This window comes from Ambystoma mexicanum, chromosome 6q (assembly GCF_040938575.1).
Source record: "Ambystoma mexicanum isolate Mex_15411 chromosome 6q, UKY_AmexF1_1, whole genome shotgun sequence".
Classification (NCBI taxonomy): domain Eukaryota; kingdom Metazoa; phylum Chordata; class Amphibia; order Caudata; family Ambystomatidae; genus Ambystoma; species Ambystoma mexicanum.
In genome coordinates this window covers 745,536,108-745,560,210 of record NC_090937.1, presented here as the reverse complement: position 1 = coordinate 745,560,210, position 24,103 = coordinate 745,536,108, and the positions used below count along the sequence as shown (strand labels likewise).

The following is a 24,103-nucleotide window of genomic DNA, read 5'->3' as shown; positions in this document are numbered from 1 at the left end:
TCCGGAAAACATTCCTCTAGTCACGGGAAGGGGGATAAACAGCACAAGAAACCTTCAGAACACCATAAAGAAAAACAGAAGGCTCCTGAAAAGTCCAAGGTCCCTGACACTACTCCTAAGGGTACAATTGTCCCTCCCACTCCTCATGATATGGGCATGGATGAGGAACCAGAGCAAAAAAGGTTTATTCCCAGTTCCAAAGAATGGAACTCAGCTGATATTGATAGGGTAATGAGAAGGATGTCTTTTTTTGTAGACTTCTACGAAAAGGACCCTAATTATTTCCATAGCTATGCAAATACTCAAGCTACCTCTGCCCCTTTGGGATCCAAGGACTCTCAACCCCCTACTAAAAGGCTCAGCTCTGAGACTCCAGCGCATGGATTGGTTTCAGACTCTTTGCTAATTGAACCTTACCATCCAGAGTCATATGGTGAGGAGACAGAAACCCAGATGCTGGACGACCAGACAGGGGTTGCTTACTATGGGGATGATGACGAGTAAGAGGAAGAGGAAGCTGATGCGGAAGCATACAATCTTGACTCCCCTATTCCGAAGGATCCCCGGTGAATGACTCACCGATTGATAATCAGCCACTCCTTAATGAGGTGCTAGCTAAAGCAGCATCCCATTTTCAAATGGACTCACAGGATGTCCAAGAAGATAGAGATTTTGCAGAAGAAATCCTAGGTGACAGCCATTACCCAAGCCATCCCCATATTAAAATCAATCCAGCGCAGAATTGATCCCTCGCTGCTAACCCCAAATCTTACTCGTGCAGTGAATCCACGAGTGGAAAAATTATTCCGAGCCGCTCCCTCCGATCCCATGTACATAAGGGGTCAATTAAAACCCGACTCCCTGGTAGTAACAACCACCAGAAAGAGGGCAGGCACACCACTAGCTTCTTCAGAAGCACCTCCCGATAAAGAGAGCAAAAGGATATATGCTCTGGGGAGGAAAGTTGCATCCACGTCAGCCCATCAGGCACGTATTGCTAACAGTACCACTCTGTTAGCAAGCTATAACTGCCACCAGTGGGAACAAGTAGCTGCTCTAGTAGCCTCTGCACCTGAACCACTAAAGAGCCAGTTGGCCCAAATTGCATCAGACGGAAAATCTGTGTCTGGATGCATCCTTAAAGCAAACTTCGATGCAGCAGATAATGCAGGAAGATTAATAGCAGAAGGCACAGTAATAAAGCGCCACGCTTGGCTCAGGCAATCAGGGTTTAAACCCGAGACCCAAGCCACGCTTATAGACATGCCGGTAGAGCATAACGTTCTATTCGGCAAGGCAGTGGAGGAGACACTAAAGACAGCTAAAGATAAGTATGAGACCTTAAAATCTCTCGCCCAACTCGCAAATAAACCCCCAGGTCAAAGGGGAAATAGTTTTCGTCTCTTTCGCGGCCAAAGGTCCCAGAGGGGTTCCAACTACTACCAAAATCAAGGAACCTCGTGGGGCAACAATCAGTTCCCAACATTACAGGGATTCACTAGAGGCCAGCGCAGGGGCCGCACTAGGGGTAAAGGCAGCCCCGCCAGTGGTGGCATGCCACCTAGTAAACAGTGACGTTCCGCTTCGGGTCCCCTCCCATGCATCCCCAGTAGGGAGGCGCATGAGGCGCATTTCCACCTTCACCCACGCATGGGAGAGGATCACTTCGGACAGATGGGTGCTGTCCACAGTGTCCGCAGGATACTGTATAGAGCTACTAGTGCGCCACCACGACCATCAAGACAGAAGGTACACTCGTTGGAGCATCAGAAAATCCTTCTCGAGGAATTCGCCACTCTACTTGCAAAGGACGCCATAGAACTTGTCGCGGTCAACCAGGTAAAAGGGGTTTCGAGGGGATTGGGTCCTCCGACGTATTCCATATCTATGACATGTAATCACCACAGCTGTGCTGCTTCGGAAACTTTTTTCTGCGTCCTGCGTCGATGACGTCGATGCGCCGTCGTCGAGGACCACGTCCGACGTCATCCGATGTGATAAGTAGGACGCACGACACCCATAGCCTCAGTTCCGTTTTTTCCCCTAACATGTTGCTTCGTGAATCTCGGTTAACGCCTCGACTCTTTGGAGTTCTGTTCTTCTTGGTTCTTCGAACCTGTTCGTTTTTGTGAGAAAATCCTTCGTGTGAAGATGTCTTCTACTTCGTCTTCGACCCCGCGTCCAGGCTTCAAGAAGTGCGGGGAGTGTGGGTCCAAGATGTCGGTGATGGACTGGCACGACGCCTGCCTCTGGTGCCTCGGGGAGGCCCACGACACGGATGACTGTATCGACTGCCAGTCGCTCACGTCCAAAGCCTTACGTGAACGTAAGAAGAAGTTATCGGTAGGTCGGGTGTCCAAGCCCCGGAAGTCGAAGTCTGTGGGGCTTTCGATGGATGATTAGAGAGGAGACTCTCCGCGTCATCGTCGGAAGTCTCGTGGGTCTCCTTCTAGGAGTCGGTCTCGCCACTCCTCGGCCTCTTCGAGGCATTCTCGGAAGCGCAGACAGCGGTCGTCTTCCAGGTCCTCTTCGGAGGACTCTGCCTGGCACGTCGCTTACCCCACCAGCCGTGCAACGCCGGAGGAATGGGCTTCCTTCGGGAAGAAAATGCTGGCGATTCTCGAGTCGCAGGGTACTAAGCCGTCCGCGCCCCCGAGTGGGGTCGGTCGTGAGAGGCCGAGAGACACCGCTCGCAAGAGTGGTCGGCACGAGTCATGGGAGAGGTCCCGTTTGGACAAGGGGACTCGTTCTCGACGTACCCGTTCCAGGTCCCGGTCCTCGACGCGTTCGAGACCGTGTGCACCTGTGATGTCTTCGAGGAAGACATCGACGTCTGAGGCGTCGAGGGCGTTGACAGGCTTTCTCGAGGCTCCGGCTCCGAGGAGGTCGTCGAAGCCGTCGACGCTCAGGTCGTCGAAGGACACGCTCGGAGCTCCGGCTTCGAGGACTGGGGTGTCGGAGGTACCCCGTGGCACGTGGGAATCCCCTAGGAAGGCTCTGGTTAAGAGCAAGCACTCTCGGGTGCCTTCTTTACGCCACCTGGAATATATTTCGGAGGTGGATGAGGATTCTGATGGCCTGGTTCCTAGTCAGGTTCCAGATGAAATTTTCTCGGGCCATAGTCAGTTTGACGATTTGAGGCAGTCACTGCATGATGCCAGTGGACTGGACACCTCTCCGGAGGTGGAGTTTTGTAGGCCTGAGCCTGGCTCTCGTGCCGATTCCTTGTACCGGCGCCTTATGGCTAGGGTTTCCGAGTACTTGGGATGGTCTGTGCAGGATGATCTCACGGACATCCTTGATGTTGGTCCCCCAACTGACCCGGTACTGCCGTTCCATATGGCTTTACAGAGAAGGGTGGTGGCGGCTTGGACTGCTCCGGAGAGTCTCCCGGCGGTGGGCAGGTCCTTGTCGCGAAAAATACCGTCCAGCAAGTAGCGACCCCTGCTACTTGACCAGGCACCCCACTCCGGAGAGTTTGGTGGTGCAGGCGGCCACGGGCCCGGCAAAGCAGGCGTCGTACCCTACCATCCCTCCTGATAGGGACGACAAACGTTTTGATGGCTGGGCGAAGAAAGGGTTTTCTTCTGGTGGTATGGCGCTTCAGGCGGCCAACTCCATTTGTGCCTTGTCTCGTTTCACACACACTCTGTGGAACTGTGTTGCGTTAGCGGCTGAAACTATTCCCGAAGGGGACGAACGGCATGGTTTCCTTGCTATGGTCCAGGATGGTAAGGATGCCATGTGCGAGTCCGTTCAGTCGGGTTTGGACATGGCTGAATGCGTCAGCAGGTCCATGGCGGCGAGCACGGTGATATGCAGGTTTGCGTGGTTGCGGAAGTCGGGGTTTGCTCCTGATGTGCAGTCCCGGCTCCTCAACATGCCCTTTGACGGTGAACACCTTTTTGGCAGCAAGGCTGACGAGAGCCATGAGAGGTTGCAGACCTCAAAAGCTGCAGCGAAGTCGTTGGGCGCTGCAGTTCGCCAACCTCTGCCTTTTCCTCCTAGGGGACAGCAATGGAGGGGTGGTTCCTTTCGCTATTTCTCGTCCTTCAGTAAAGCGAGAGGAGCTGGCAGTCAAAGAGGCCAACGCAGGGGTACCAGAGGTGGACGACAGGGTATCCGTGGTGCCAAGGCCGCTCGTGCAGTTGCCTCTTTGCCCTCAGGTTACGCCGCAGCCGCTACCGCTCAGTCATGAGGCCATGTCCCATGGTTCGCCGGTTGGGGGAAGGCTGGCGCAGCATCTTGTAGAGTGGCGTGCCATTACTTCAGATGTATGGGTTCTGGAGATCATAACCCACGGCTACTGTCTTACCTTTCGGCACAGGCCTCGCGACAATCCACCGGGGAACCTCTCTTTGCAGAGTCCGGATCCGCTTCTTGCGCAGGAAATTCAAGCCCTGCTGTAGAAAGGCGCCATAGAACTGGTGCCTGTAGCGGAGAGGAACAAGGGATGGTATTCCCCTTATTTTTTGATTTCAAAGAAAGACGGGGGATTGAGACCCATCATGGACTTGCGCGGTTTGAACAAACTCCTCAGGAAGGACAAGTTCAAGATGGTTACTCTCTCTCAAGTCCTCCAGGCCCTTCAGCTTCAGGACTGGTTGGTGTCTCTCGACCTCAAGGATGCTTACTTCCATGTGCCGATCCATCCCAAGCACAAAAAGTACCTGAGGTTCGCGGTTGGCGACTCGCACTTTCAGTTTCGGGTTCTGCCGTTCGGATTGACCTCCGCCCCGAGGGTTTTCACCAAGCTCATGGTGGTGGTGGCAGTGCATCTCAGGCAAGGGGGGATTCACGTTTACCCCTACCTGGACGATTGGTTGATCCAGGGGGAGCTCTCCCGAGCAAGTCCTGGATCATCTGTCCGTCACCTGCCACTCCCTTCACAGGCTGGGCTTCTCCCTCAATTTGTCCCATTTCACCCCAACACAGCGGCTCCAGTACATCGGAGCAGTGCTCGACACTTCCCTGGGGCAGTGTTTTCCTCCCCAGGTGAGGGCTCTTCACATTCAGCAGATGGTGCACAAGTTTCAGCATGCCCAGACGCTCCCAGCGTTCGAGTTCTTGAGGTTGCTCGGCCTCATGGCATCCTGCATTCTTCTGGTGCCAGAGGCTCGCCTGCGGATGAGATCTTTGCAGTGGGCACTCAAGATGCAATGGTCGCAGTCCTCCGGCAGGATGTCGGACCCGGTTCAGGTGCCGCCCTCGGTCGCCCGAGGTCGCCCGGGACCTTCTGTGGTGGGCCGTCGAAGGCAACCTGATGAAGGGGGCTCCATTTTGGCTTCCCTGGCCGGAGGTGACGATCGTGACGGATGCATCCCTCACGGGATGGGGAGCTCATGCCAACGGGCTGACAGTCAGCGGTCGTTGGTTTCCGTCGGAGTCCAGACTCCATATCAATCTGTTGGAGCTGAGGGCCGTCAGGCTAGCCCTGAAGGCTTTTCTGCCGACTGTGCGAGGAAGGAATGTCCTGATCCTGACAGACAACACAGTGGCCATGCACTACCTCAACAAAAAGGGGGGGGGGGCAGGGTCACTTCCTTTGTGCAAGGAGGCGATGCAGCTCGAGTTCTGGGCCATCCAGCAGGAAGTTTCGATCTCGGCAGTTCATCTGGCCGGAGACAAAAACGTGACGGCGGATGCTCTGAGCAGGCAGAGCACAATCTCTCACGAGTGGGAGTTGGCACAGGAGATTCTCCTGGAGATCTTTGCCCTTTGGGGGACCCCTCAAGTGGATCTCTTCGCCTCCAGTGTCAACTGGAAGTGCGAGAGGTTCTGCTCGCGGGAATTTCCTCCAAAAGGAGCCTTAGGAGACACGTTCGTGGTGGAGTGGTCATTCCTGCTGCTGTATGCGTTTCCTCCAGTCCCCGTCATCCCGCAAGTGCTGCTGAGGTTACGGAAGTTCGGTTCCCGGATAATCCTCATTGCTCCGGCGTGGGCTCGGAGGACGTGGTACCCGGACCTTCTCGACTTGTCCATCTGCCCTCCACGTCGTCTTCCCTACCGAGACGATCTGCTCTCACGGGAGGGGGGGGGTCAGGTTCTCCATCCAGAGGTCAGATCCCTCAACCTTCACGCTTGGCTTCTGAAAGGTTGAGGTATAAGGATTGGGACCTCCCTGAAGACGTGATGGAGGTGTTGCTCTCGGGCCGAAGGCCAGCAACAAAGTCTCTGTACCGTTGCCGTTGGAGTAAGTTCTGCGACTGGTGCAGAGTTCAGAATGTGGATCCTTTTGCATGTGACATCCCCATGGTTCTGTCCTTTTTACTTTCTTTGGCCCACAGGGGCTTGCAAGTGGGTACCATCAAAGGTTACCTGGCGGCGCTGTCCATCTTTAAGCGCTCGTCTGAAGAGTGTTCCTACTTTATAATCCCTTTAATTTCACAGTTTCTGAAAGGGCTCACTAATTTGTTCCCTCTGTCACCTTTCCTGGTGCCCGGTTGGGATTTAAACCTTGTTCTTAAGTTTCTTATGGGTGCTCAGTTTGAGCCTTTACATTCTTGCCCTTTGAGGCTGTTAACTCTGAAAACTGTTTTTGGTTGTGGTTACTTCCGCTCGCAGAGTGAGTGAGTTACAGGCACTTTCAGTTAAGCCACCCTTCACTGTATTTCACAAGGACAGGGTTGCCCTTAGAGTTCATCCTTCTGTTCTTCCGAAGGTAGTGACCGAATTTCATTTGGCCCAGAAGGTTGTTCTTCCGGCATTCTATCCTCCTCCGCATCCTGGTAAGGAAGAGGAGAGGCTCCATAGGCTTGATCCTAGGAGAGCTTTAAGCTTTTATGTTTCACGCATGTCCCGGGTCTGAGTGAACGATCAACTCTTTATTGGCTACGCTGGAAAGTGTTTGGGACAAGCTGTGACGAAACAGACTTTGTCTCGCTGGATTATTTTGGCCATCTCGGAGTGTTACCGCTTGGCGGGTAATGACCCACCGGCTGGCTTGCGTGCCCATTCTACCAGGGGTATGGCTGCATCTACTGCCCTGCAGAGGGGTGTTCCTATTCGCAACATCTGTGATTCAGCCACCTGGGCTTCAGTACATACATTTGTACGTCACTATTCCCTCGATTCCATCCGAGGACAGGATCTGGCCTTTGGCAAGGCGGTCCTTTGCTCTGCTATTTGATTGGCAATTCTAAATTTTGATTCTAAATTCTTTCCCTCCTCCTTGCTCTGGTACTGCTTTGGGAGTCTGTCATAGATATGGAATACGTTGGAGGACCCAATCCCCTCGAAGAACAAGTTACTTTCTTACCTGGTAACGTTCTTTCGTTGGGATGGTCCGACGACGTATTCCAAATCGCTCCCTCCCTGCCTTCCCCACTGCAGAATTTCTTTTGCGATTGCAGCTTACGTTCCGCAAGGCTTGGTGTCTGACTGGCAGTTGACTAATGTTACACGTTCTGGGGGAAAAAACTACAACTGAGGCTACGGGTGTCGTGCGTCCTACTTATCACATCGGATGACGTCGGAGGAGGTCCTCGACGGCGCATCGACGTCATCGACGCAGGACACAGACACCGAAAAAAGTTTCCGAAGCAGCACAGCTGTGGTGATTACATGTCATAGATATGGAATACGTTGTCGGACCATCCCATCGAAAGAACGTTACCAGGTAAGAAAGTAACTTGTTCATTTATTCAACCTACTTCCTTGTGCCAGAGAAAGATCGAACAATGCACCCAGTATTAGATTTGCACCCTGCAAACAAGTATGTCAAGCCATAAAAATTCCACATGACTACACTCCAAGAGGTAATCCCCCTACTAAAAAAGGGGATTACATGGCAACGTTGGATATGGAAGATGCCTATTTTCATATTTCCATGTTCCCAGCGCACAGAAGATTCTTGCGTTTCAAATAGACAACCAGCACTTCCAGTTCAAGATGCTGCCCATTGGGATAGCCTCGGCTCCAAGGGTATTGACCTAGGTACTGGCGGCGCACTTACGCAGGGAGGCAATCCCAGTGTACCCTTACCTGGACGACTGGCTCATCACAGGCGAAACCCCCGTAATTTGCAGAATAAACATTCAAAGAACAATCAACCTCCTCTTCCAATTGGGCTTCTCAATCAACAAGAAAAAATCAAGCCTGGTGCCAAGCACCTCAAAACAGTTCCTAGGAGCTGTTCTAAACACCCAAGATGGGGTTGGCCTTTCCATCAGAGGAAATAATTCGAAATCTGTAGCTGCAAATTCCTCATCAGGCCGGTCGCCAAATAAGGGTGCGCAAAGCGATGCGTTTGCTAGGCATGATGGCATCTTGCATTTACCTGGTTCCCGACGCGCGCCTGCGACTCGTGCAGGAATGGTAGGCGAAACAGTGGTCTCTGGCAAGTGGTCAGTGGGATGATCTAGTGGTCGTTTCGCCAACACTAGTACAGAGTCTTCGCTGGTGGACGAGAGAATCTTGCAAAGGGGAAACTGTTCTACGATCCAGAGATACAGGCCGTCGTCACAACAGACGCCTCCCTGGCAGGGTGGGGAGCTCACTACCTTCACCACACAGCTCAGGGTCTCTGGTCTCACACATTGGCTAAGAACCGCATCAATGTGCTAGAACTTCTGGTAGTCTTCGGAGCGCTTCAGGCATTCGAACCCCTCCTATCCAACCTGTAAGTGCAGATCCTAACAGACAGCACAAGGGCAATGTTTTATTTAAACAAACAAGGGGGCACTTGCTTGCAAATTCTGTCCGGCCTTGCACAGAAAATGTGGAGATGGGCACTCAAACTGATCATTTACTTATCATCCCAACATGTTCCAGGGAATCTCAACTCGCTAGCAGATGCTCTGAGCAGGGATCCCCTTCCAGAAGAACATGAGTGGACACTACACGAAGAAGTCGTAGGAGACCTCTTCTCTCAGTGGGGTTTCCCCACTATAGACCTATTCGCCACAAGCAAAAACAGGCAATGCCCAGACTTTGCATCCAGGCTCCCCCAGCCAGGCTCCAAGGGGAACGCTCTATGGATAAATTGGTCAGGGATGTTTGCCTACGCTTTTCCACCAACCCCTCTGATGAGGAAGGTGGTCAACAAGATCCACAGGGAACCAATGACGCTCATCCTAGTTGCTCCTATGTGGGTGAGACAACTGTGGTACCCACACCGACGCAAACTGGCAGTGTGTAACCAAATCAAACTCTTGTGCCGGTACAACCTACTCTCAAAGCTCAAGGGACTAACGGTGCATCCTCAGCCCAACTCGATGAACTTAGCAGCATGGCTCCTGAAGTCATAGAGTTCGGACATCTCAATTTACCCCATAGATGTATGGATATCTTGAAAGAGTCAAGAAAACCTAACACAAGACACTGCTACTATGACAAATGGAAACTATTCGCTATTTGGTGCAAATTATTATAAGCAAATCAACCGAGTTGATTGTACTCCTTCTAATGTCGTCACCTATATGCTCCACCTCATGGATGCAGGGTTAGTGTTTAACTCACTTAAAGTACACCTGGCAGCTTTATCAGCCTACACCACTTCCTATAAGAAGGTGTCCTGGTGGAAAGTGCCAGTTGTCAAAGCATTTATGGAAGGGGTAAAGAGACTCCACCCTCCAATTTCTAACCCACCACCAGGTTGGGACCTTGCTCATGGGACCCCCCCATTTGAGCCCATGCACAAATCTAGTCTCAAGCACTTGACTTATAAAACTGTCTTCTTAGTAGCCATCACATCCATAAGAAGGGTCAGTGAAATTGAAGCTCCCTCAGTGCAGGATCCTTTCATTACTGTTCACAAGGATAAACTGGTTTTACGCACTCACCCTAGGTTCTCACCTAAGTTCATTTCCAAATTCCATGTTAACATATTGAGCTACCAGCCTACTTCCAAGAACCCAAAAGCTCTGCTGAGGTGAAACTCCACACACTAGATGTGAGGAGGTTGGTCCTCTACTACGTAGACAAGACCAGGCCACTAAGAAAGACAGATCAACTGTTCATCTCCATAGCTCCAAGCAGAGAGGGAGACTGTGTCTCTAAGAATGCCATCTCTCGGTGGATAGTCTTTTGTATCCAACTGTGCTATTCCCTTTCAGATAAAACACTGCCTTTTACGCCAAGGGCCCACTCTACAAGAGGTACTGGGGCCACTCTGGCTTTCATTGCAAATGTACCCTTTGATACCATTTGCAAAGCAGCTACATGGAGCTCTATTCACACGTTTACTCAGCACTACTGCATTGACATTCATTCCAAGACAGATACTCGAGTGGGACAAGGGGTTCTGAGGCATTTGTTCGCTCATGACCCTTCTCACATCCTTCTTCTAACACTGCTCGCTAATCTATGCACAGCATGTGCTCTAAGCAGATTCCACAAGCCACAGAAGGGATACATTACTCACCGTAATCTTATTTCTGATAGCTTGTATCTGCTTAGATTCAAATGCGTCCGCCCTTCCTCCCCTCTGATAGAAGGCGCATGGATGCTTGTAGTCTTATCTATCTTATCTGCGTGTACTCCCGCTACTCCTCATGCTACCTCATGTCACAAAAAATACAATCTGAGGGTCCTACATGCGATAGGGATCATGGGTACAGTGGACGTCACACTTGGGATAGTATTACTGGCTCGCCCTAGTTCGGTGCCCCTTTTCGAGTTTCGAAAAACAAACTGTAATACTCTGCCGCTTCCACTAGATGTCGGCCTATGCACAGCATGTGAATCTAAGCAGATACAAGCATCAGAAATACGATTACGATGAGTAATGTATAATATATATATATATTTATTTTTTATTTTTTTGTCAGTTTAGGGTATTTTGCTAGATTTGTGTGTGGGCCAATTGTACCTCTGTGTTGACCTACTACCACTACGTAAGAGTGAAGTCTTGTCGCTCTAACCACACTCCATGTTCGAGAGGTTTGGCTTCCTTTTCTTCTCTGGTGTTTTAGCCTCCTCCCTAGATAGTTGTTGTAGCATCCTCAACAGAGGGTAGTACAAAAACTGCCTTCACAGCCTCTGTGGCTGTGTCAGACTTGGTAAACGTATCTCTTCAAATTTTCAATGTAGATTCACTTCATTTTTTATTCACTCCAGTATTTGATGTTGCAGGTTCAGCAATATCCTCTACTATGACACATCATTGGCCTGGACAATATGGCACCTGAACGGGCCGTGTAAAGATTCTGTTGGGACGCAGGAGCACATTCAATGAGGCATACTTATCAAAAGTGGACGCGTGTCTTTATTTGGTGTAATACTAATGGCTTACAACTGCTTTGTAGTGAGCTCATTGTTTGCTAACCTACCTACTGAATTGGTCCCGATCTGGGCTTCAGCACACTTCTGTCAAGTTTAATCTGCCTTTGCTAATATGAAGAAGGGCTGCGTGGATTAATGATGTGATTTGTGTTGTCTGAATTTGAATTGATTATGTTTCGAAAGCAAGACCAGAAAGAAAACTATCGGTCTTTGTGGAAATCTTTCCTTGATATGTATGGTACTGGATTGCAAAATGATGGTCAGGATTCCTGAGTTGTTTTAATAGGTCGGGTAATGTCAATGGTAAGGTTTTTTTTTTTTATCCTTTCTTTTGTTCTGTCCTTTCGTCTAAAGGTTGAGATGTATAGACAAATCTTGTACATAATATTATGCTGACAAGGCTGAAATGTAATATTGTTATGATGCTTATGATTTTGTTTTATTGTACTCATTTCTTTGTATTTATGAATTATTTGTATCTGTTAAAATAAAGATAATTAAAAAAAAAAAGAAGGGCAGCAGCCTTACTCTCTCACTCAAAACAATTCCTGAAGACTTGTCTGCATCTAAATCTGCTGATTTCTGTTTCGTCCTGGCTCTCCCTCCTGCCCAACTAGTTGGGTACGCCTGCATCCACAGGTGGGCTGGAAAAATCTGGCTGCAAAATAGAGCTGCTGTCCTTTTAAGAAAATTGAAGGTGCAGGGCCAGCGTCATGCATGCGTCCCTCTACACGCCAAGCCCACACCTTACCCCTACGTCACCAACGTTCTACACCCAGTTCCTGTTTTTCGCCTACTGGGCGGGTCAGAATTTTGCTGCGCTCAGCGACCCCATCCTTTTTGAGGTGTTACTTTTTGATGTCCAGCCCTTTTTTCTTAGCGATTGGTCAATCATTTTAATTTTATTTTTCACGGTACCTTCCTCTGCCGCTTGCCGTGTACGACAGAATTCAAACAGCATTGTCCGAAGCAATTATTTGCAGCCGATCCTCATCATGCCTGCATCCAGTGTCTGGGCATACGTCACCAGGTGAGTACCTGTGTCTTCAGCTGCGGGATTCACCGGAGGTCTCTGTAGAATCGTCCTCTCTCCATGTCACAGCTGGGACCGTTACCAAAGATGACCGAAGACTTCGTATGGAACAAGAGCGAGGCCCATATCGGTAAGAGGGGTACCGTACCTTCAGGTAAGGTACGTGTTTCGGCACCGGCCTTCAGTACCCATGGGAAGACTGCCTCCTCAGTTCCGGGGTCTTCACAGGACCGTTTAGGGGCAAACCCCGGCCATTTTCACCTGAGAGTACCTTTGGGTGGGAAAACACTAGTACCTCCAGGTGGGAACCGATCTGAAAAGATCCACCTGGTACCGGAAGATTTGTTTACACCAGACAAAATTATTTCGGTATTGGGGAAAACCTTTAATGCGTTGGTAATCCAAACAGGCAAAAGTTCCTTCAGAGAGGCGCACGCCTCTGGGGTTGACTCAGTACCTTCGAATTCCCCTGTATCTGCTCAGCCATGGTGTCTACTGCAAGTAACTCTTCCAGTACTTTGGTACCGAAAGATAACATCCTATCCTAGGTTACCGCAGTTGAGCCCTCAAGCTCCTCGGTACCGACCAAGGCACATAAGTCCTCTCACAAGAGGCAAAAACCTCTCACTCGAGATCCAGTCCGGTACAGACTTCTCCAAAGAAGCACAAGCGGAAAAAAAATCACTGGTTGTCTCTATCTCTGATTCGGCATTAGACAATCAGAAAGATAATTCCATTCTCCTTTCTGATTCTGAAGACTTTGATGCTTCAAAATGTTTTACAGTTCTTCCCGAACAATTATTCAGTATTCCTGTGAGTGAATTCTCCTCAAATTTTGCCACAATTTTCTCTTGGCCTGAGGGCAATTTGGCTCAACCAACTCAAGTCCCAGCATCTCAATCGGGATCACAGCTGGTTTTAACTAATCAAGTGCCTAGACCTCTGCTTTTTAAGGTTTATAATCCAAACCATCAGTCTACCAGGATTGACTGTTCTACATCGCCTTTTAGAAGTTCTGGCTCAACGCATTAAAGACAAAATGTCTCCTAATATGCCTCCTGAGGTAACAGTTCCCACTGATACAACTCCTGCACCAATTTCTGTGTCAGTCGAGCATGAGGATACGGCTCCTCCGTCCAAGAAACTGAACGTTTCCAAGGACACGGACACGATGACGACACTGCTAAGGTGTTTCATGAGATTGTAGCAAAAGCCATGCAGCCTTGGAAATCATTCCTAAAGATAAACCTGAAACAGCTGGTGTTTTTTGGCAAACTGCCATCTTAGCAGTCTAAAATTCTGCTTCCCATGGAATTATCCGTCCTAGAGCAAGCATTAGCACGCTGGGGAAAACCTCATTCGGTTCCTCGCATTTCAAAAGATTTATACACCATGTATAAAGTGCCTAAGGAAGAGGCTTTCGTACTTATGGGAAATCTTGCAACCCGATCAGTGGTAATTTCAGCTGCCCTAGGCACCATGGGCAAAGGTCCTTCTCCATCTTCTGTTCTAGATAGGAATGCAAAGGTATGGGAGGCACAAGATAAAAAGTCTTACACTAATGCTACCCTGCAACTCGGGCAAGTAAATACTGCTACAGTTTTAGCAGAATTTAATATCCTTAATTGGGAGAACATGGAGCACTTTACTAATCTGCTCTCTCAGGAAGCCGCTGATGAGTTTTCCTTTGGGATTTCAGAAGGTAGAGAGGCAGCTATCCAACAGCTTCAAGTTGTTCAGGACCTCACAGATACAACAGCAAGAGCAGTAACTGATGCAGTCTGCATGCGTAGACATGCCTACTTATCAGCCACTTCTCTGCACCAGGATATTCAAGAGAAAGGTCTCGACCTTCCTTTTGATGGCAAGACTCTTTTTGATCCCTCCACTGATGAGGTCCTTCACAAATGTAAAGCCAGTGTCAGTACTGCTGAAACTCTTAACTCAATTTCAGTGAGACAACCGTATCACCAAAACGTTCAATCTTTCAAACCACGTCCTCAAGGGAATAGTGGTCCTTCTACATCCACAAAATCTTATTACTCTTTTAAGAAGAGAAGATATAGACCTAAATCAAAGTCGGGGCCCACCCCTTCTTAAAATTCTTCGCAAAATCAAAAGAAGTCTTTGACTTCCTCCCGGGGATGTACTTACCTTCAGCTCCAATTATCAAGGAGCATACATACACGGTAGCAGGAAGGATTTCCAACGTTCTACCTCAGTGGGAGAGCATCACTCAAGAGGGATGGGTTTTGAATTTTATTCGACACGGTTACCGTCTTGCCCTTACTGCTATTTTCCCTTCCTCTTCGCTGAAGTTCCAAAAACCACCCCAGAGCTCCTGGTAGAGATCAAAAAAGTCCTATCCTTGGGAGCGATTGAATTGGTCCCTCAAGAGGAATTGGGTCAGGATTTGTATTCCGTTTACTTTCTAATCCCGAAGAAGACCAGCGGGATTCGGCCAATTCTAGATCTCAAACAGTTTCTGTTAATCAAAACCTTCCATATGGTTACCATTCCTCAGATTGTAACCTCTCTCCAACTCAACGATTGAATGGAATCTATAGATCTACAAGATGCTTATTTTCACATTCCCATCTTCACAGATCACTGCCAATTCCTGAGGCTCACCCTAGGAAAGCCTCCTTACCAGTTCCCATGTCTGCCCTTCAGACTCAATTCTGCAACCAGGGCATTCACAAAAATTCTGGGAACAGTGGCAGCTTAACTTCTGTTAAGGACAGTACATCTCTATCCATACCTAAACGACAGACTTCTGAAGGCCCAGTCTCCAGATGAATTGCTTCAAAAGATGCAATTAACATGCCACACTCTTTTCAACCTAGAGTTTTCGATAAATGTGTCAAAATCCAAACTCATCCCTTCTCAAAAGATCCAATTTCTAGGAGCAGTAATAGATACTACTCAACAGAAAGCTTTCCCTCCCCCGGATGGGGTGGTAGCAATTCAGCAAGTCATCTCGTTGTTCCAAACACATCAGCTTCTAATAGCTTGGTGGTTTCGAAGACTCTTGGGGCTAATGGCCTCTTGTATAAATTGAGTTTCCTTTGCAAGGCTTCGTATGAGAACAGTTCAGTGGCATCTTGCCTGCAGCTGTAACCAACTACTACATTCTCAGGAAATAAAGAGTAAAATTCCAAAACAAGTTCAGGATTCTCTAACATGGTGGAACTCTCGAGAAAACCTTTTCATTGGGTCTCCTTCTCAGCCTCCCCTTCACCAAATGGTCATTACAACAGACTCATCAGAGTATGGTTGGGGAGCCCATTGTCAGTCTAATCGATCATGGCCTTTGGTCTTCTCAGGAAAAAAGGGACCACATAAATGTCCTGCAAGAGCCATATTTTTCCGCTCTAAAATCATTTTCTTTTAATTCTCACAGACAATACCACTGCAATGTTCTATGTCAACAAGCGGGGGGAGGGGGCGTTCCCTTCCCCTGCGTTTCTTTGCAGAGAAGATTTGGTGTTGGGCCATTCAGAATCACATTTTCTTGTTGGCGGCCCATCTGGAGGGAAAGAAGAACTTACTAGCAGACAGACTAAGCAGGTTACAGTCTGCTCCGCACAAGTGTAAGCTGAAACCGTCCATAGCGAAGACAGTATTTCAGACGTGGGGTCATCCAGCAGTAGACCACTTAGCCAATCAGCACAAGTCTCTGGGAGATGCCATAGACCTGGATTGGTCGAACCTAGCTCTTTATGACTTTCTACCTCTCCCATTGATAGACAAAACATTGCTCGAATTCTAGTTGTCACATAATCTTAACAATGATTCTTACAGCTCTGATCTGTCCTCGCCAGATTTGGTTTTCAGACCTCCTGGAGTTAGCAGAGACCTCCAAATTAGATCTCATCGAGGGATCTATTGTCTCAACAGAGGGGGCTGGTTCTTCATCCCTCCCCTCAACTGCTGAACTTGAAGACATGGTTCCTGAAAAATTCGGCTTCTCTCCCTTACAATTGTCAGAACAAAATCTAACAATCACATCAGCTTCCAGGAAAGCTTCTACAAGGAAGCAAGATCATGGCAAATGGTGACGTTTCTGTCACTGGTGCCTGGACGGCAACCTTAATCCTCTAGAGCAGAGGTCTTAAAACTGTAGGGCCACACCCAAGGGGGGGGCAAAAACCCATGATGAAATGTAAAAAAGATTAGTGGAAATGGCCAAATAGGAGGGGTTGCTCACATGGTCGGACTGGACCATAAAACTGTCTCCGGCACCAATGAAAAAGTGGCTTGCAGTTGCAAATGGATATTCATTCCTTTAGTCAAAGACTGTTTGAATAGTATCCAAGGCTGTTTTTTTGTTAAAACTTAAGCAAATAGTGATACTTAAAGGATATTTATTCAGCAGCAATGGTCAACTACTAGCTGCTTAATGAAGTAACTCATGAAACAGGCCCACATTGGCCACAAAAAAGTGGCCCATTTTGACTGGCCTACACTATCATTTTGCATTTCCGCTACGGGCATCGCCCTATTGCCCTATAGGCCAGTCCAAGCCTGGCGGCTCATCCATAATGAGTGAGGGGGCGTCCACCCAGTGGCCTACACTATCATTTTGCATTTCCGGTACGGGCATCGCCCTATTGCCCTATAGGCCAGTCCAAGCCTGGCGGCTCATCCATAATGAGTGAGGGGGCGTCCACCCAGTGGCCCCCTCACCCATTATAGAGGAGCCAGCCCAGTGAAACACTGAGCACTCCCGCAGCAGCTTTTTCCAGCTGAGTGCTCCTGGGCTGGCTGAACTGTCAAAGGCAAACACTTTCCCTTTTGATAGTTCAGTTCCCCAGCCGCACATGCTCACTGAGCCATGCAACGCTGGGGGTGTTTTGCTTTGCCAGCCTTGCATAGCTCATTGGAAATGCTGGATAGGGCACTGTATGTTTGTATGTGCGAGGGGGAGCTCCTGCGCCTCCTTGCACATACTGACAGAGCAACCTGTAGCGGGCCTTTCAGCCCACACGCACAGGCCCCTACAGAAGGTACGTTTATGTTCATATTTATTTTTTATTTAAATGTGTATGGTGATGGGTGCTCGTGTGAATGATAGTGATTGCTGTGTGTGTGTTTGTTTTGGTCCGTTGAGCTGATTTTGGCGGGTGGGGGTAGACGGGGGGGGGGGAGCGGGGGGGACGGAGGGTGCACAACAAAAGGCATTTTAAAAATGCCTTTGTTGCACAATCCCCTTACCCACCTGCCAAAATCAGCTGCTCTTCTGAGGAGCCCTGGGGACAGGGATGATTTTTTTTCTTTTACTGGCTATCGATCATACATGTCCATTCAAAAATACCATGCTTTCCCTCTTGGCCCCACAGCGCCAATTGGAAACCTTTTGGATTTTTACCCATTTTTTTTAAGTATGCTCTTAAATGCAACATTTTAACCCATTATTTAAAAAAGGTTCACGGGCAGAAAAACCCCCACAGACCCCCATTGATTGGTTCAGGCTCCCTCGCTGCGCTCGATCACTATGGCATTTTTGTGGGAAATATTTATGCCCTTCCACTTTAAAAATTTGCCAGCTCCCACTGGCCCTCCGACTGTGTTGGGAACGCCCAGAGACTGTGGTGGGAGCAGGATGGGCATGAGCACTGGGATAGTGGTGGGAGCAGGGTGGGGAGAGCCCAGGGACTGGGTAGGAGTGGGATGAGGGAGCCCAGCGACTGTGGTAATGTGTTATTTATATAGAGCTTTAATCCAAAGCGCTTTACAGAGCACACATTTACTTACAATATCACCCAACTTAAACTGGTACTCATTTATCGACCTTGGAAGGATGAAAGGCTGAGTTGGCCTTGCCGGAATTCGAACTTGCGACCTGCAGATCACGGTCAGATTGCATCAGCGAGTGCTTAACCCGCTGAGCTATTTTACCGGCATGTGAGAGGAGCAGGTGGTGGAGCCCAGGGTCTATACTGGGAGTAGGGTGTGGTGACAGCACACAATAGTTCATAGCCATTAATACTTACTGTCCATTTTGCATTTTTTGGGCGGGCCAAATTTTGCTCGGGGGGGAGGGGACGGGCCAGGCCAAAAAAGTTTTAACACTACTGCTGTAGAGGCTTCCATTGATAACGTCATGTCCTCCTGTCTCATCTAGATTCTACAGGTGTCAAAGTAGACACTTGCAAACATTACCTATCGGCTATTGGAGCATACCTAAACGGAGAGCATAAGTCCTTCTCTCTCTCAAACAAAGCTATTCGTAGTCACTTTGAGGGCCTTCTACGTTTACATCCACCTGTTCATGAACCTCCACTTCAGTGGGATCTTCATGTTTTTTTTCCTAGACCTCATGCTTCCACGGCCGAGTGGACATTACATAATTTAGACTTTGTAAGAATTCTAAAATTTTATTTAGAGAGGACTAAACCGTTCAGGATAGCAGACAAGCTCTTCATTACTTATGGAGGTCCATCCCCTGGAAATAAGGCAGCTAAAGCTTCCATCGCCAGATGGGTTGTCTCCTGTATCTCAAGGGCTTATGATATCAAAGGGCTTGCAACTCTGCAGAGACTTCGGGCTCATTTCATAAGAGCCATGGCAGCATTCGTAGCCTTTACTAGGCATGTTCCCATTGCAGAAATGTGTACAGCTGCTATCTGGGCTACCCCTCTTGCCTTTTGCAAGCATTATGCTATGGATACATCCTCCAGCAATTATGCTAAATGTGGCCAAGAGGTGCTCCACAAATTGTGAGCTTGAATTCCGTATATGCGGTCTCCTCCACCCTTACTTATTTTAAGGCTTTTTAGTCTGGTCCCAACCAGTTGGGATGGAGGGAGAGCCTGGACGAAAGAGAAATGAAAAATTACCTTCATGGTGATTCAGGTTCTCTTAGTCCAGGCTCTCCCTCCTTCACAACACCTGCTACAATCAGCTTGCTTTATCAGGTGCTGTGGAGCCCAGGGGACAGGCATGATATTTTTTTACTGGATATCTATCATAGATGTGTCCAGTCAAAAATACCATGCTTTCCCCATTGCACCCCTCACCCCTCCCAGCACCAATTGGAAACTGCTCGCCTTGGAAGCAAGACGGCATGAAGCACCACAGGTTTGATTCCCAGGTCCGCGCTTAGAAACCTCTGGGTATTAAGTGCGTTATAAATAACCTATCATATCACCCAGCCATCCCCTATAATAAGCATATAATTCATATCTACCGCCATCGGCGGAATCAAGAAGCTGGGTGTGGAACGTTGGTGACGTATGAGTAAGGTGTGGGCCCTGTACCTTTTAATTTTCTTAAAGTGACCGCTATCTTTTGCAGCCAGCTTTTTCCAGCCCGCCTGCGGATGCAGGTGTACCCAACCAGTTGTGAAGGAGTGTGAGCCTGGACTAAGAGAACCTGAATTACCATGAAGGTAATCAGTCAAAGGTTGACTGGCCATGCACTCGACAATGGGCGAAGTGGCTACGGCCATCTTTCATGCTCTCATCCAAATCCACAGCATCAGTCATGCAGAGATCAGGAAAATGGCACATACATGTACAAAGGATTATTGCCTGGAAGCACACTCCCAGTCCAAGACGGCATTGATCAAGCCCTACTTTTACATCTGTTCCACTAGTGGTTAGACATTGTATGATCTGTATTAATGCCTGTCACCTACCCGCTTTGTGTTTACTGCATTATCTATTAAAAGCATGTGCATCTCTAGAAGATACAAATACTGAGAGCTACAGTTAAAGGTAAGTAACTTCTTTCTTTTCTGCAGGTGGTAATTTCCATGTGTGATGTTTCCTTTACTAAACATGCTTTTTCTGGAAACCTTGAGCAAGACTTTGTATAGGAGTCTAATGAGATGTTTCAAATACCAATGATTCTTGTAGCAAACTAGTGTGAAACCTAAGAAGCTGCTGGAGTAGTTTGATAGTAATAAACAGCTCGTAAGGCCATGAGTTGCAGTACTGTAGCCAAGTAGTAGTAGTACATTTAGTATTTCATTTGTTAGGTGGAACTCATGGGTCCTGGTAGTAATAGTTGGGAGTTTCAGGTATGAACTATGACTCCAGCACCTTTTAATTGGAAATCTAGAAATGCATAATGTTGGAATTTATTACTGGGCTGTAGGGAAGCACTAAAAAAGTTGTTTTCTATCAGATGGTATAAAGCAAGTAGGAAGGTTGTTAAATTGTTCCACCTAATGCTGCATTGTCAGTTGTTTAAAGGTTTGGAACAAATGTTCTTCTAGAATAACCAACATATGTTTGTGTGCATTTCGTTGATGTTCTGTGGATCCAGCATTAACCATTATTGGAATTACATGTAAAATGCTGATTGGCAAGTTCAATGACTGATTATAAAAAATATTTATTGCAAAGGGATCAAGTAGCAACATCATTTGGGAAGGATGATGTTTGAAGGAAAATGAAAGGCAGAGGAATTTCCAGAGAAAAGCATGGGAAATAAAGAGCAGGTCCCACTTGTACATTTGATACGTATAGTAACACTTTTATGATGATGCAGTAACTGTAAATGGCTGTTCTTTGAATTTCTGTTTAAACAATGTATGCATATGTTTGTTGTCCACTGAATTATGTATGTTCAGCTTTTTATATACCTAATGTTTTGTCCTTCACTTTTCTGTGTAGGTCACCTTTGAAACACACAAAGAAAACCTGTCAAGAATGTATAGAGAATACGAAGAAAAGGGAGATGAAATTGCACAGGGTACTTCTACAAGTCCAATAAGAACAGTCTCAGGAATAAGTGCAGAAGTGGAATCCTCAAGAAGGGCTCCACCCTTGGAGTTAGAAGAAGGCAGTGATTCCATGCAGTATTTGGGGAGGACAGGTGTGGAGCAGAATTCAGAAAATGTTTCCACTGAGCACAAGTCTGATGCAATAAAGCAGACAAATTCTTTTTCAGAAGTATCAAAGACAAGTGAAAATGAAATTAAAGATGCAATTGTTGAGGCTGTTGATCCACATCGTTTTGAAACCATTTTGCAAAATAATATAATTGAATCAGATTCCAGAATTATTTCCACTGTGGTTGAAGCTACTGAATTCTGCTCCGACTGTGATGAAGAGTGCAAGGATTCTGCAGTTTCTGCAGCTGGAATTGCAGCAGAAGCACAACCGGAGATGACTGAAGAGAGTATAGCCGACCCCTCTGATGTGCATGAAAGCTCACTAAAACATGGCCCACATGTTATGTTCGATAGTGACGGTTTGCATGATACCAAGCCAACAGCACTTTCAAATGATGCAGAGTCAAAAATGGAGGAAGAGGGCAATACAGTTGAGACATCAAACAAGGAAGAACCAAAAGCTGAACTGGAGTCTTCCAAAAATGAACCTGATGTTTCAGATTGCAAAGGTGTAGAAGTGCCAGAGCTAGCATTGCTGAATATTACATCCTCGTCACTTGCAGAAATCACAGAAAACAAAGCAGCAGTGACTGACACAAATTTAGTATTGACCAGGAAGGAGGAAGCAGTAGAGAAGAATCAAGATGAGATTAGTGAAGCTGCAGATGTCAATAATCATGATCCTATTCCCACAAGAATGTTGGACTGTGCAGTGGTCCCGGACAAAAGAATTGCCAAGCTTGATGTCGCCAGCATTGCATCTGACACCGAGAGACTAGAACTAAAATCCAATTCCAGTCAAGAAAATGAAAATTCTGCCAGATCTTTACCCGAGGTGAACATTTAAATATTTTGTTTGTAATTGAACACCAATCCTATAAAGATATTTTGATTAAATGTTTGTGTTGGGTACAGGTATATGCCAAAATACATGGCTATAACATTGGATATAAAATACAGACCTATAATTATCTAGATTTATTACGTTTAACAACCTTTGTGTTCTGTACTAATTTTTACTTTTCTCTGAATGTACACATTGATACATCATAAAGTATAGATTGGTATAGGATTGTGCAGTCACACTTTTGTCACATTTATGAAACCAAACCCAAAGTGTTGCTAAATGCATGGAGTAAAATAAATTGATTTTTATTATGGAATTTGTGGGTATAGAGGACCCATGAAGACACATTTATTATGCAGTGACTTAGCCTTACAGGGCATCTTCTTAGGAATACATCATCAAATTTTCTCTACTGTACATTTTCAAAATAAGAAAAAAGTTGCAGTGAGTGTCTGTTGCCCAAGTACCTGATGAAAACAGTTATGCAATTTACATGAAGTCCTAAACACGTAGTAGGTTGGCTCATTCTTCCCTTATTTTTTGTGCTGCTGATATTCAAATCCTTTCCCTTTCTCCTTCCTCTGAGTTATCTTTCACCTTTAATGTCAAGAACCTGCCCTGCTCCCCATTTCCTTTTTGTCTCATACCATCCGATTGGTCATTACCTCTGGTACCACAGCTGCCAGGCTCAACCTTCGTAACATCAGGAACCCATTATTTTCCTTTACCCCTGTTAATATAATTTTCAGGTTTGCTACCTGTAACCCTGTTAATCTCCCCACATTCTTCACCCACTCTGCTCTCCGCCTTTATGCTCCTTGGCTCTTCATGCACAACTGCTCTTTTTTTTAAAATGCGTTCTACTGGACTTAAAATCTATGCATGGACAACACCTGAACAATTGACTACCCAAGCTAAAGCCAACATCAAGTTTAAATATTGTTTGTGTCACGAGTGTCCCACTGTTGACTTTGGTAGCTGCCATCCTGTGCTGTCCACTGCGAATGCTCCACGTTGCTTGCACTCCATCAACATGTTTTATTATCGTCCATAATGCAATCATGTTGATTTGCACAGTGATTGTTTGCATTTCTTCCTCTCTATTACATACAAATTGTAAATTTAGTTTAACACAAACATTGTCATTGAAATGTATACTTGACCATGTCCTCAATCAGTAAGTGAGTACACTATTATGTAATTAGTTCAAGTAGTGAAATGCAAAATGCAAGCCATATGCCAAAGTTAAAGACACAAACAACATGGAATTACAAATTGAAGTAATTCCACTTGTTGTGCTTCACAAAGTTAAACATCCCATTCAATTGAAAGACCTGCCATGGTTTTACCTTTGGTAGCAGTTCATGATTTCTTCTGTTGGGTTTTTGCTCTTCCATCTGTGTATGGTTGAGGGTTCAAATGGCAACTGGTCGGTTGAAGATTACCCCTCCACTTGAAACAGTTGAAAAAAGAAATACAGGAGCGTTTCGCTCAGCTGACATCAAAGGAAAACACACTTCACAGAGGTTGGTAAATGAGTATAGACTCCTATGATTCTGTTTTTTCCTTGTGAAGGCAGCAAAGAGCATTACGTGATCAAGGGGTGGGTGTATGGAGGAGGAAAAAAATATATTAGTATGGCAACTAGGAAAGGAGTCGAACACAGAACTTTACAATGTTGTCAAAAGTGAATCTGTTCGACTAAATGTTAGAGAAAATATTGTAGGGCGAGGAAGGAGGGATGGTAAAGGTAAATGAAGGTCTAGATTTCTGACAAACTGCTTGTAGTCTGCTTCATCAGATTAGCAGCCTATACCAAGTCCACCAATGAAGCAATGGAAAGTCATATTGTTTTCCACCGATATAACAGAACAATTAAAATGGCACAATCTAACAGATTGACATTAAGTTAAAATAAATGAAATCGATGGGGGTGTTTATTCCAGAGCAAATTCGAACTGAATCGTACATTGAAGAAAATAAAGCATTTTCTGTTCTATACAATGCAAATGGTACCCAACCACTCTAAAATTATTAGACTATGATATTGGTGGAGTGGATTTCGAAAGCCCTGTAGAGAATCATGTCTATAAACAATTTTTGTCCACAACCAACTTCTGAGCCAGCAACTCCAAAGCCCCATCAAAATACCCCA

The 24,103-nt window shown here is 46.8% G+C and overlaps 1 protein-coding gene across 3 annotated transcripts in view; it reads left to right on the top strand.

The window, feature by feature from the left end:
• Positions 1-24,103, top strand: part of LRBA (LPS responsive beige-like anchor protein) — a 3,444,508-nt gene that overhangs the window by 957,422 nt on the left and 2,462,983 nt on the right. For all 3 annotated transcript variants that reach the window (XM_069631262.1, XM_069631261.1, XM_069631263.1), the window contains exon 23: positions 20,881-21,936. In XM_069631262.1, the coding sequence (XP_069487363.1) occupies positions 20,881-21,936 (1,056 nt within the window). The remainder of the gene's footprint in view (positions 1-20,880; positions 21,937-24,103) is intronic.